The 11,871-nt window shown below is 44.3% G+C and overlaps 1 protein-coding gene across 1 annotated transcript; it reads right to left on the bottom strand.

The window, feature by feature from the left end:
* Positions 1 to 1,448: 1,448 nt before the first annotated feature.
* On the bottom strand, positions 1,449 to 2,530 carry LOC136328775 (max-like protein X). The gene is made up of 2 exons (XM_066264790.1): positions 2,435 to 2,530; positions 1,449 to 1,975 (listed from the first exon to the last, which is right to left on the bottom strand). The coding sequence occupies exons 1-2, from the start codon at positions 2,511 to 2,513 to the stop codon at positions 1,449 to 1,451; spliced, it is 606 nt and encodes a 201-aa protein (XP_066120887.1). The 5' UTR covers positions 2,514 to 2,530.
* Positions 2,531 to 11,871: the final 9,341 nt, after the last annotated feature.

Raw genomic sequence — 11,871 nt, 5'->3', positions numbered from 1 at the left:
CAAAATGAAAACAGCCAGAATAGAATAAATCCTGCAAGAACTCTTTGGAATTCTCCACCTATACTCTTTTTAGAGGTTAAAGGGGAATTATTTAAATGTCCCATGTCCACATATAGATTTACCTTTTATGACATCATTTAGTCCAGCCCAGTGTTCCTCACCACCACCAGGGGAGGGAAGCAAACTATCCATAACATAGAATTTCTCATTTTTAACCATTGTCAAGGGTACAATTCAGTGGCATTCAACATTTGCAAGGTTGTGCTACCATCATCAGTAGTTCTTTTTTTAGTGGCTCTTAAATGTTAAGTGTTGGTGTGAAAAAGAATTCCTAAACAGAGTAACATATGCACATAATGGACTTGGGGTTTCATGGGCAAATGCAGGTCATTGAAGGAAAATTTGACAATAGGGATGTTTTACTTTTTTTTTTTTTAAAGGAAAACATTAGCAATATTTATTGTAATATAATTTGATATAAAAATACTTAATTTCCTCTGGATAATCAAACCTCCCAGATATGAAACCTGAGGAAGGCCAAAAGGGAGCTTAGTGGGACAAGGGTAGAGAGGCTATTATATACAGCATTCAGGGAGTCTCGAGGGCTGCACCCCAGACTCCCTTGGGTTCTATACACCCTAGAAGGCCTTTACCCACCCCCAAGTCCTGGGAGAAATGCAGGCAGCAGAGAGATGGTGGAGACAAAGATATACCTGACAAGAAAGGCTGGGGGTGGTTTTGAGGCCCAGCTAATTTTCTAAAATTGTAACTTTAGCAAAATTGCATTGTTGGTATTTAGAAAAATAAAAACTTTAATAGGTGGTGCTGTGTCACATTTGACTTTGCTGTGCAGTACTGCTGCCTGAGAGGGACGGAGAGGGCAAGAGAAGGCAGGAGCAGGAAACTGGCAGGGCCAGAAAGCCATGGCTTTTTACCTTGGGCTGGCCAGGCAACTGTAACCTAGGCGTGAGTGGCCTTTCACCTTTTGTCGCTGTGGAAGTGTTTCCTCTTAATTCTTTTCTTCCATCTGACTATTGCCAAAATGGCTAAACTTGGGCCAGTTGTTACCCAAGAGACCAAGACAAGCAAACAATTGTTTCTAAATATTATAGGTCATGTGCCAAAACCTGTAATCTGAGGCTCAGGAAAAGGGGGGGTACCCAGACAGACCCACTTTGATTATTTCTACAGGGGGAAACACTGGGTAGGTTTGAACTCTATGGTCAATATAATAAAGTAATGAGAAGCTTTCAAAAAGCAACCCAGTCCCACTGAGGATGAGGGAGACTTGGGGACCAAACATCAAGGGGAAATCAGCTGACTGATATACCGTGTTGCAGTCCAATCTCATAAGCCCAGTGACTTTGGCCAAGTAGGAGACTAAAGGCCTCCTGTTGGCCATTCTGTGAGTCAATAAAGCTGGTTCTTTAGTTGATGCAGGATGCCAATCACGATCTCCTGTAGGGTCTGAGCTTACAGTGCTCCTCAATCCAGCTGAAGACACAGGCTGACAGCTCCTGAAAGCTGGTCATGGAGATGGAGGCAATAAAGGACTGGAACAGGGAGTCCATGATGCCTTGAAACACGTTGAACTTGACCTGGTCAGAGACCTGGTCCTCCCCCTCATGTGGGTTGTCCTGGTGTGCCTTCACGATCTGCTCATAGTTCACTTTTACGATCTTTAGGGCCATGACGTCCTTGCGTAGTGTGGACACCTCCTCCTCCTGCTTTTTCTTCTCCTTGTGCAAAAACTGGATGTAGTCAATAGTCTTCTGTAGAACAATGGCTTTGCTGAGCTTCTGGGAGCCAATGGAGAAGTCTTGCTGCTGGCAGGTGGGGACGATGGTCTGAAGGTCATCATAACCTCTCTTGACGGCATCCCTCCTCTTCTGTTCAGCCTGAGTGTGTGCTCGTCGCTGCCGGTCTTTGTAGGACTCCTTGTAGGACTTCTGGTGGTAATCACTGTCCTCGTCATCTGTGTTGGGGATGGAAGAGGCACTGGTAGAACCGATGCTATGAAAAGACCGGGGCCCAGGCCCTGGCCGGTTGGCTCAGCGGTAGAGCGTCGGCCTGGCGTGCAGGAGTCCCGGGTTCGATTCCCAGCCAGGGCACACAGGAGAAGCGCCCATCTGCTTCTCCACCCCTCCCCCTCTCCTTCCTCTCTGTCTCTCTCTTCCCTTCCCGCAGCCAAGGCTCCATTGGAGCAAAGATGGCCCGGGCCCTGGGGATGGCTCTGTGGCCTCTGCCTCAGGCGATAGAATGGCTCTGGATGCAACAGAGCAACACCCCAGAGGGGCGGAACATCGCCCCCTGGTGGGCATTGCCGGGTGGATCCCGGTCGGGCACATGTGGTAGTCTGTCTGACTGCCTCCCAGTTTCCAGCTTCGGAAAAATAAATAAATAAATAAATAAATAAATAAATAAATAAAAAGACCGGGGCCCAGACTGTTGTCGCTGTAGGCATACTCCACCTTGACCCAGGGGTCCTCTGGAGAGGCTCCGGGTTCCATCATCTCTGACCCACCATAACCAGAAACCCGGGATGTTTTATTTTAAGAGATGACACCATTCTCGCCCTATTCACCACCACCACCAGTGATTCCACTCCTCCTCGAGTGTCTAGTTCTGAGCTGAGGCCTTGAACTCACCCCCAACTTTTCACAATTAGGAAAGGGAAATCCTGAAGTGGATACTGCATTATTCACTTTGCCTGCTAGGCTCTGCCTTCCCTGGGCTTGTCTCCTCTTCCCCACCACTCTCCACAAGCCTGGACTCAGCCCACACTGCTGCTAAAACACCAGCCTCCCTACAAGAAGTCCTGGCTTCACAGAGCACATGCTTTTTACCTCACTTTGCAACTGTCTGGCTTCGGAGCTAGGTTAGGTTAAGCCAAGCATGACTTGCAGACTTGTTGGCCCATCAGAACCAGTAGGAAAAAGTACTCATTCCTGGGCTTACCTCACACCCACTGAAGCCAAATTACCAGAGGCAGAGGAAATTAAAAAAGCCGAAGTGGTGGAGTTTGGTGAGCTAGGGACAAAATGGCGCAAGATCAGGTTAGATTCAGGCTGGGGCTGGATCACTCAGGGTCTTGAAGTCCATGTAATGAGTCTGGATTGTATTCTAGTCTAATTTCCTCTTTAATGAACTAGGAGGCAGGGAGATATTCTACCCTACCTGCTTGCATATCTTTCAGCAAAGCTTCTCTGTGATTGCCAGTTGTAACAATAATAATAGTAATAGCGGCAATAATAACAACAAAGATGCCTGACCAGGCAGTGGTACAGTGGAGAGAGCATCGGACTGGGAGGCAGAGGATCCAGGTTCGAAACTTTGAGGTTGCCAGCTTGAGCATGGGCTCATCAGCTTGAGCATGGGATCATAGACATGACCCCATGGTTACTGGTTTGAGTCCAAAGGGTCACTGACTTGAAGCCCAAGATCACTGGCTTCTGCAATGCGTCACTTGCTCTGCTGTAGCCCCCAGTCAAGGCACATGAGAAAGCAATCAATGAACAATTAAGGTGCCACAACAAAGAACTGATGCTTCTCATCTCTCTTCCTTCCTGTCTGTCTGTCCCTATCAGTCCTTCTCTCTGTCTCTGTCACAAAAAGTAAATAAATGACAACAAAGATAACTAACGTTTATTATTTATTTTGTTTCAGCCATTAAGCTAAGTGCATTTTCCATCACACTGCAGAGCATACTCTTAGAAATGGATCAGTTTTCAGCCTTTATTTGATCACATCTTTGCCTCTAAGACCAAAATCAGAAAATAAGAAAGGTCAGGGCTCTGAGCAGTATTGATGTATTTAGAGCCTGTGACTTACAGCCACCTCCAGGGTGGGGGTTGATAGAGTTGATCTGGCAGATCAGATACTAGTTTCATGCAAGTTTACTCTGGCATATTTTAGTCCCAATACCATAGACTTTATATAATTTACTTTAAATGTATTGACATGGAACCACGTTGGATGTGTAGCTAAATACCCTCCTGCTTCTGAGAATTGAAGGGAACATACTGAAGGCAGCCATTCAGGTCTATGCCACTGACAAAGTGCTATCATCTTTTACCAAGAGAGGTCTTAACAGACCAACCCAATTCCTAATTGACAGGAAGCATGACCCCAGACCAACCACTCGAGAATCAACATAGTCATTAATGGCATTAGCTCTGCAACATTTAGTTGGCTCATTTTCAGCAATTTTATTTGGTAAGTTTTGTCATTTAGATAGTCAATATTTCTCAACCTGGAGCAATTTTGTCCCCAAGGGGACACTTGACAATGTCCAGAAACATTTTTTGATGGTCACAACTGGAGGAGTGGGGGTGGCAGGGTGGGCAGAGGACACTACAGGCATCTAGTATATAAAAGCTGGGTGGGGAAGCTACTTTTGTCATGTAATGCACTGGAAAGTCCATACAACAAAGAGTTATCTGGCCCAAAATATGAAGAGTGCCAAGGCTGAGAATTCCTGAGCCATCTGGAAATACTTTTTAAGATGACTATATTTTGGAAAGTTCAACAGCAGGTTATATTGCTTAATACTATAAGTTCGCTGGGTTCTTTGTTGATGGTTTTGTTTTGTTTTTCTTTGGCCATGTTGGGAAATTGGTCACAACTCTTTGAAGTTTTCCAGAAAGTATGTTAAAATCATGGTTTTTTTGTTTGTTTTTTGTTTTTTGTTTTTTTTACAGAGACAGAGAGAGAGTCAGAGAGAGGGATAGATAGGGACAGACAGACAGGAATGGAGAGAGATGAGAAGCATCAATCATCAGTTTTTCATTGCAACACCTTAGTTGTTCATTGATTGCTTTCTCATATGTGTCTTGACCGTGGGGCTACAGCAGACCGAGTAACCCCTTGCTCAAGCCAGTGACCTTGGGTCCAAGCTAGTGAGCCCGCACTCAAGCTGGCAAGCTCAGGGTCTTGAACCTAGGTCCTCCGCATCCCAGTCCAATACTCTATCCACTACGCCACTGCCTGGTCAGGCACAATCATGTTTTTGAAGAAAGAATATTGAAGCTTTCACCTGCACGTTGGAGCTTGTACTGGACACACCCAGAGTAGTTTTCAAGGGCAACATTTTAGTTCTCTATGTATACTGATTAGTAGCTTTAACTTTCAAAAAATAATGTCCTCTCTACACTCATTGGGGTTCAAGAGCCACCTTTTCTCAGCATCACTATCTATACTCAAGTTCTTGCCCAAGAACATCACTGTAGCAGGGCAGCTAGCAGCCCAACACAAACTAGCATTTCCTTTCACAGGGGTGCATCATTATCAGACAGTGGCCAGTTTTTTGTCTTCTTCAGCACACCTACCACCCACATCTTTGCATCTAAATGTAGCTGATTGTGTGTATCAATTCTGGGTTGAAAACCAGGCACACCATCACCTTGTCTTTTCACATCTGCTAACAGGGAGTGGAGCCAGAAGGAGGATGGAGCCCAGATCCCTGAGTCACCCTTTGGAGGAGAGCCACCCACCCGTTAAGGACAACTGCTTGGACATTACATGAGCAGAGAACTATACTTACAGTAAGCCACCAAGATTTTGAGGTTTGTCTGTTATAGTAATGTTACCCACCCTAACATCAAACACTTTACCTCCCACTTTCTTAGCCAATTATAAAAATCACTGTTTATAGAGGATCATCTAAAACTAAGGTCAGCAAATCTTGGCACATGGGCAAACCCAGACTGCTACCTATTTCTGTACAGCTACAGACCACAAGCTAAGAATGGTTTTTACACCTTCAAAAAACTCTAAAGGATAATAACATTGTGTGACACACAAAAATTATGAGAAATTCAAATTTTAGTGTTCCTAATAAAGTTTTATTGGACCGCAGCCACACTCCTTTGTTTACAGAGTCTCTGTGGCTGCTTTTACCCTACGATGACAGCATTGATTAGCTGTAAGAGATCTCATGGCCCTAACATCTGAAATATTTACCATCTGGCCCTTGACAGAAAATGTTTGTTAACCCCTGGCTTGAAAGATATGCAGATCACCCATTCATCTAGATATAATGTTTAGAAGTTGTCTCCAGGCCCCGGCAATTGGTTCAGTGGTAGAGCATTGGCCCAGTGTGTGGATGTTCCCGGTTCAATTCCCAGTCAGGGCACACAGGAGAAGCAACCATCTGCTTCTCTACCCCTCCCCCTCTCCCTTCTCTCTCTCTATTGCTTTCTTCATCTCCCACAGGCATGGCTTGGTTGGAGCAAGCTGGCCCTGGGCACTGAGGATGGCTCCATGGCCTTGCCTCAGGTGCTAAAATAGCTCTATTGCTGAGCAATGGAGCAATAACCCTAGATAGGCAGAGCATCGCCCATAGGGGGCTTGCCAGGTGGATGCCGGTTAGGGCACATGCAGGAGCTTGTCTCTCTGCCTCCCTGCTTCTCACTTAAGAAAAAAAAGAAACAGTCTCCTGTCCCTTTTCCAACAGAAGAGTGTATATAGAATGGGGCTCTGCTCGGTCTACTTTGCCTTAACCCCTTGTAGGAGAACAGCTCTCATTGAATAGTTCCAAGGCACTATTGCAGGGTTATTTTTGAGGACCCCAGAAGATATTTCTCTTAAGTCTCAGGACCAGGATAATCCATGCCACTCCTTTGTGACAATCATTATTACAAAATATTTGCTTGAGCTCCAAGGATGTTCTAAGCAAATTTATAGCCCTCATCTTCAATGAACAGGCTCTTAGATGAATTTCTTGAACACTAACATCACCCTCGAATTATTTTATTGTCCTACACTTTCATCTTTGCCTCCATCACTTCCTTTAAAAAATTCACTCAGTGGCAAATATTTCTCCAAGCTGCTTCAGAAATCCTTTTTTAAATGAAGCAAAATGGGAATTAAAAAAATATAAACAGGCTTCATCTGTGGTGGCACAGTGGATAAAGCATCGACCAGGAATGCTGAGGTCGCCAGTTCAAAACCCTGCACTTGTCTGATCAAGGCACATATGGGAGTGGATGCTTCCTGCTCCTCCCCCCTTTCTCTCTCTCTCTCTCTTTCTCTCTCTCTCTCTCCTCTCTAAAATGAATACATTTTTTAAAAAGTTTAAAAAATAACTCTTAAAAAAATAAGTAAAATAAACAAAAGAACCTATCTTGTCTATGTTGGGAACTATGTCTCACAAAACCCCTTTGACCATATGACTGTGGGTCTCAGAGGGGAAGTTGGATGCAATGTGGGGCAGTAGCAGCAACCATTGGGCTCTAACAGCCTCATAAATAAGAGTGGTGAGAAACACTCAGTGCAGAGGTACAGGCAGCTTCCCCTCATGACTAGCTCCTTTCCTAGGTCTTTCCCAATTGCCAGCCCTGTGGGCCAGTAGTGAGCCCAGGTCTTGCTACCAGACACTGTACTTCAAGACACTGGCTTGAAAGATATGCAGATCACCCATTCAGAGGCACAAGCCACACTAAACCCTCCACCTTCCACAGACTTCTACATGGGCCACCTTTGCAGGACAATTCACCTACAGGACGTGCCCATCCTCCCAACTTCCCTTCAAGTTTCAGCTCAATTACAAGCACCAGGACTGGTTAATGACTCTCCTGTGATCCTTCAAATCCCCTTTTGAGGCCTGTGCTCACCCAGAAGCTTCCACAATCATGTAAGGTATAATTTCTCTAAATTCCTTATTCCACAATACTCATAGTGATTCAACCTCCCTGATTGAATCTGGACCAATACAAATAATGTAACATTTTATTACAAGTAAAATAGATAGTGAAGAACACTTCCCTCTCCTAACTTCTAACTTCTGTTATTGGTCACATCTGATCTTCTCATTAAATAAAGTCCTCATTTCTAGATCTCAACCTATTAGAGAAGAAGAATTTCTACTTCTGCAAGGTTCTATCAATGCTGTAAAAATGTCTCAAGTCTTGGGCCCGCAGGAAGGTGCAGGCTGAATTAGAAGTGGATAGACTCAGCACCACTTTGAGTTACCTCCTTCCCATCATTCTCACAAGAGAGTCAGCATGGCCATTTCCCAAGCATTTTCTCTCTAGGAAACAGAAGGTAGCATTTTCTCTGGCTGTTTAGAATCAAGTACCACCCTCCCTGCTCATGCAATTTTCCTAAATCTTATCTCAGAATGTTTGTATTTTCTATCTTGTTTAATGGCCTCTTTGGTCATCAAATTCCCCTCTGAGAAAAATAGCACCTGACTTGGGACACAGGTGACACTGACTGCTTTCTTTCTTTTTTTTTTTTTTTTTTTTTTTAATTTTTTTGCATTTTTCTGAAGCTGGAAACAGGGAGAGACAGTCAGACAGACTCCCGCATGCGGCCGACCGGGATCCACCCGGCACGCCCACCAGGGGGCGACGCTCTGCCCACCAGGGGGCGATGCTCTGCCCATCCTGGGCATCGCCATGTTGCGACCAGAGCCACTTTAGCGCCTGAGGCAGAGGCCACAGAGCCATCCCCAGCGCCCGGGCCATCTTTGCTCCAATGGAGCCTTGGCTGCGGGAGGGGAAGAGAGAGACAGAGAGGAAGGCGCGGCAGAGGGGTGGAGAAGCAAATGGGCGCTTCTCCTGTGTGCCCTGGCCAGGAATCGAACCCGGGTCCTCCGCACGCTAGGCCGACGCTCTACCGCTGAGCCAACCGGCCAGGGCCATGACTGCTTTCTTTATGTATGTTCAAAGATACTGGAATTTAGTCATTAGTGATTTATTTGGGGGGCTATTCCATCATAAATGCTTCATCTGCATTTAGAGTCTCTTAAAAGTGCAAATGCGTCTCAAAGAAGCAAACCACTATATAGCTCTGACAATGTGCCAGAGACTATTTTGTGCACATCACAGATATTAATTCATATAGACCTCTCATCAATGCTTTGAGGGAGTTACTTTTGCTATCATTTCCTTTTTCAGATGCAGAAACCAAGGCATAGAGTACAGTAGTTAAGTAACTTGCACAGGGTCTCCCAGCTAGTCAGTTTCAGGATATGGACCCCAGTATCTGGCTTGGAATATGTGTTTTTAACCAACACACTTTACCATATCTCTGCAGAGATAAATGATTTGGGCTTGATTTTATTTACTCATTTATTTAGTCAATAAATATTTATTGAGCATTTACTATGTTCTGGATAGTTTGCTAAGCCCTATGGATGTGGTAAATGTGTCCCCACTGTCCCTGCCACCATGAATGTGGTTCCTAGATTCATTTGCATTCTCATATCTACTAACATTTATATTGTCTGAGATTTCCAGTATACAGTATGCTTTGAAAAATAATAGTGTATAAGTAATGATAACTAGTATTTCCCCATGTATAAGATGCACCTTTTTTGAAAAATTTGGGATCTATAAACTAGGTGCGTCTCATACAGTGGTTGTAGATATTTTTACTTGCATTTCCCGCTTTTTTGCATTTGTTGTCTTTGAGCTCATTGTTTTGTACTGTATTTGTTACCGGTATATTACAGTAGGTTATGTTTTGCCACATTCTGCCCAGAAATGGCTCAGAAAAGATTTTCATACAGTGCTGAATTCAAGTTAAAAATGATCCAGTTTGCAAAAGTGAATGGAAATCATGCTGCTGAACATAAGTTTGGTCCTCCTCCAACTGAGAAATCAATCTGAGACTGGCTACGGGAAGAAGAAACCCTACTGAAAATGCCACGGCAGAAGAAAGCCATCAGAGGCAAATCAGCAAAATAGCCTGATTTAGAGAGGGAATTGAAGATATAGATTGAAGAGCAAAGGGCAATTGGAATTCCTGTGTCCACAAAGATGGTTCAGCATGAGGTAAGAAGAATGACTGATGAAAAAGAAGTTAATAATTTCAAAGGAGAACACAACTGGTGCTTCAGGTTTATGAAACGGAATGTACTAAATATGCTTACATGCACCAGACTTGCCCAAAAGGTGCCTGAGAAGGTCCTTGAATTTCATCGTGTTGACATTCAATGTAAGAAGACACATCAGTTTGAGTTGGGACAGACTGCAAATATGGACGAAGTCCCCTTTCAATTTGATGTCCCAAGTAACAGAACTGTTGATAAGAGGGGGGTGAAAACTGTAATTGTGAAGACAAGTGGATATGAAAAGAGCCATTATATAGTTGTTCTAGCTTATTGTGCCCACGGAACCCTGCTGCCTCCTATGCTGATTTTCAAATGCAAAACAATGCCAAAAGAAGACATTCCTCAATGAGTGATAGTCCACATTCATGACAAGTGTTGGATGGATCAGGATGGAATGAAGATCTGGTTTGAGAAAGTTTGGAGAAGGAGACCAGGTGGGCTCTTACGCAAACCTGCCCTATTGGTGCTTGATCAGTTAAGGGCACACATAACAAAAGAAAACACAAAGAAGACTACTGCAGAGTGAAAAATAAAACTTGCCATCATACATGGAGGCTTGATATCCCAGCTCCAAGCACTTGATGTCAGCATTAACAAACCCTTCAAGGCTGTAATGAGAGATGAATGGAACCAATGGATGAAGTTTTCTGGGGACAATTTGACAGCGGTAGGAAGAGTGAAGAAACCAACTATAGGAGAAGTTTGTACCTGGGTGAAAAGATCCTGGGATAATACCAAGATTGAGATCATTATCAAGTCATTTAAGAAGTGTGGCATTTCAAATGCCATAGATGGAACTGAGGACAAGGCAATATATGAAGTCAGTGATCTACCATCTGACACAAATGAGGACAAGCTAATGGATGGGAGTTTTGACAGTAATGAGGAGTTGTATAAATATTTTTTTATTGCGACACCTTAGTTGTTCATTGATTGCTTTTTCATATGTGCCTTGACTGCGGGCCTTCAGCAGACCAAGTAACCCCTGCTCAAGCGAGGGACCTTGGGTCCAAGCTGGTGAGCTTTTTGCTCAAGCCAGATGAGCCCGTGCTCAAGCTAGCGAGCTCGGGGTCTCGAACCTTGGTCTTCCGCATCCCAGTCCAACAATCTATCCACTGCACCACCGCCTAGTTTGGCAAGTTGTATAAATTTTATGATGAATAAAACTTGAGTTCAATAACTTTATGTAATACATTTTTTTCCAAATTTCAGTTCCCAAAATTAAGATGTGGTTTATACATAGGGAAATATGGTGCCATTTATTGAAGTATATACTATCTGCCAGACATTGAGCTTATTTCTGCAAGTTTCCCACTGCCTTGTTCCCCATGCAGCAACACCAACCTACAACCCTCCCCCACCCTGCCATGCCTCAACCAGCCTCATCAGTGGGGCCCTTTAACCATCTTCCTGCCCAGAACCAGCTCAGACCAGACCCACCCCAATTTCTGTGTTCATTCTTGTGCTTGACTTGGAGGCAGTAGAAGAATTGAGATAGGACCCCTACCGGTGTTAGAAGTCAGAAGCTGTCATAATAGAATTAAGTTATGTGATCCTTTCCTTTATCTGAAAAAGGACTGGGGTTTTTTGTTGTTGTTGTTTTTTGTGGGTTTTTTAGGTGAGAGGAGGGGAGATAGTGAGGCAGACTCCATGTGTCCCCTGACCAGGATCCACTTGGCAACCCAGTCTGGGGATGATGCTCCAGTCCTGAGCTACATTTGCACCTCGGGCTGACACACTCAGACCAACCTAGCTATCCTCAGCGCTGGGGCCAAGCTCGAACCAATTTGGCCGCTGGCTGCAGAAGGAGAAGAGAAAGCAAAGGAGAAGAGGGAAGAGGGGAGAAGCAGATTGTTGCTTCTCTTGTGTGCCCTGAACAAGAATCCAACCCGGAACTTCCATATGCTGTGCCTACACTTTATCCACTGAGCCAGTTGCCAGGGCCTGAAATTATTTTAAGAAGAATTTTTTAAAGTATTTACTGAGCACTATTATGAAGAGACTTTCTAAAAATTTAATTGCTGTCATTACTA

The sequence above is a fragment of the Saccopteryx bilineata genome, chromosome 3, assembly GCF_036850765.1.
Source record: "Saccopteryx bilineata isolate mSacBil1 chromosome 3, mSacBil1_pri_phased_curated, whole genome shotgun sequence".
Taxonomy (NCBI): domain Eukaryota; kingdom Metazoa; phylum Chordata; class Mammalia; order Chiroptera; family Emballonuridae; genus Saccopteryx; species Saccopteryx bilineata.
The sequence above is the reverse complement of the archived record's forward strand: the minus strand, read 5'-3'. Positions and strand labels throughout refer to the sequence as shown.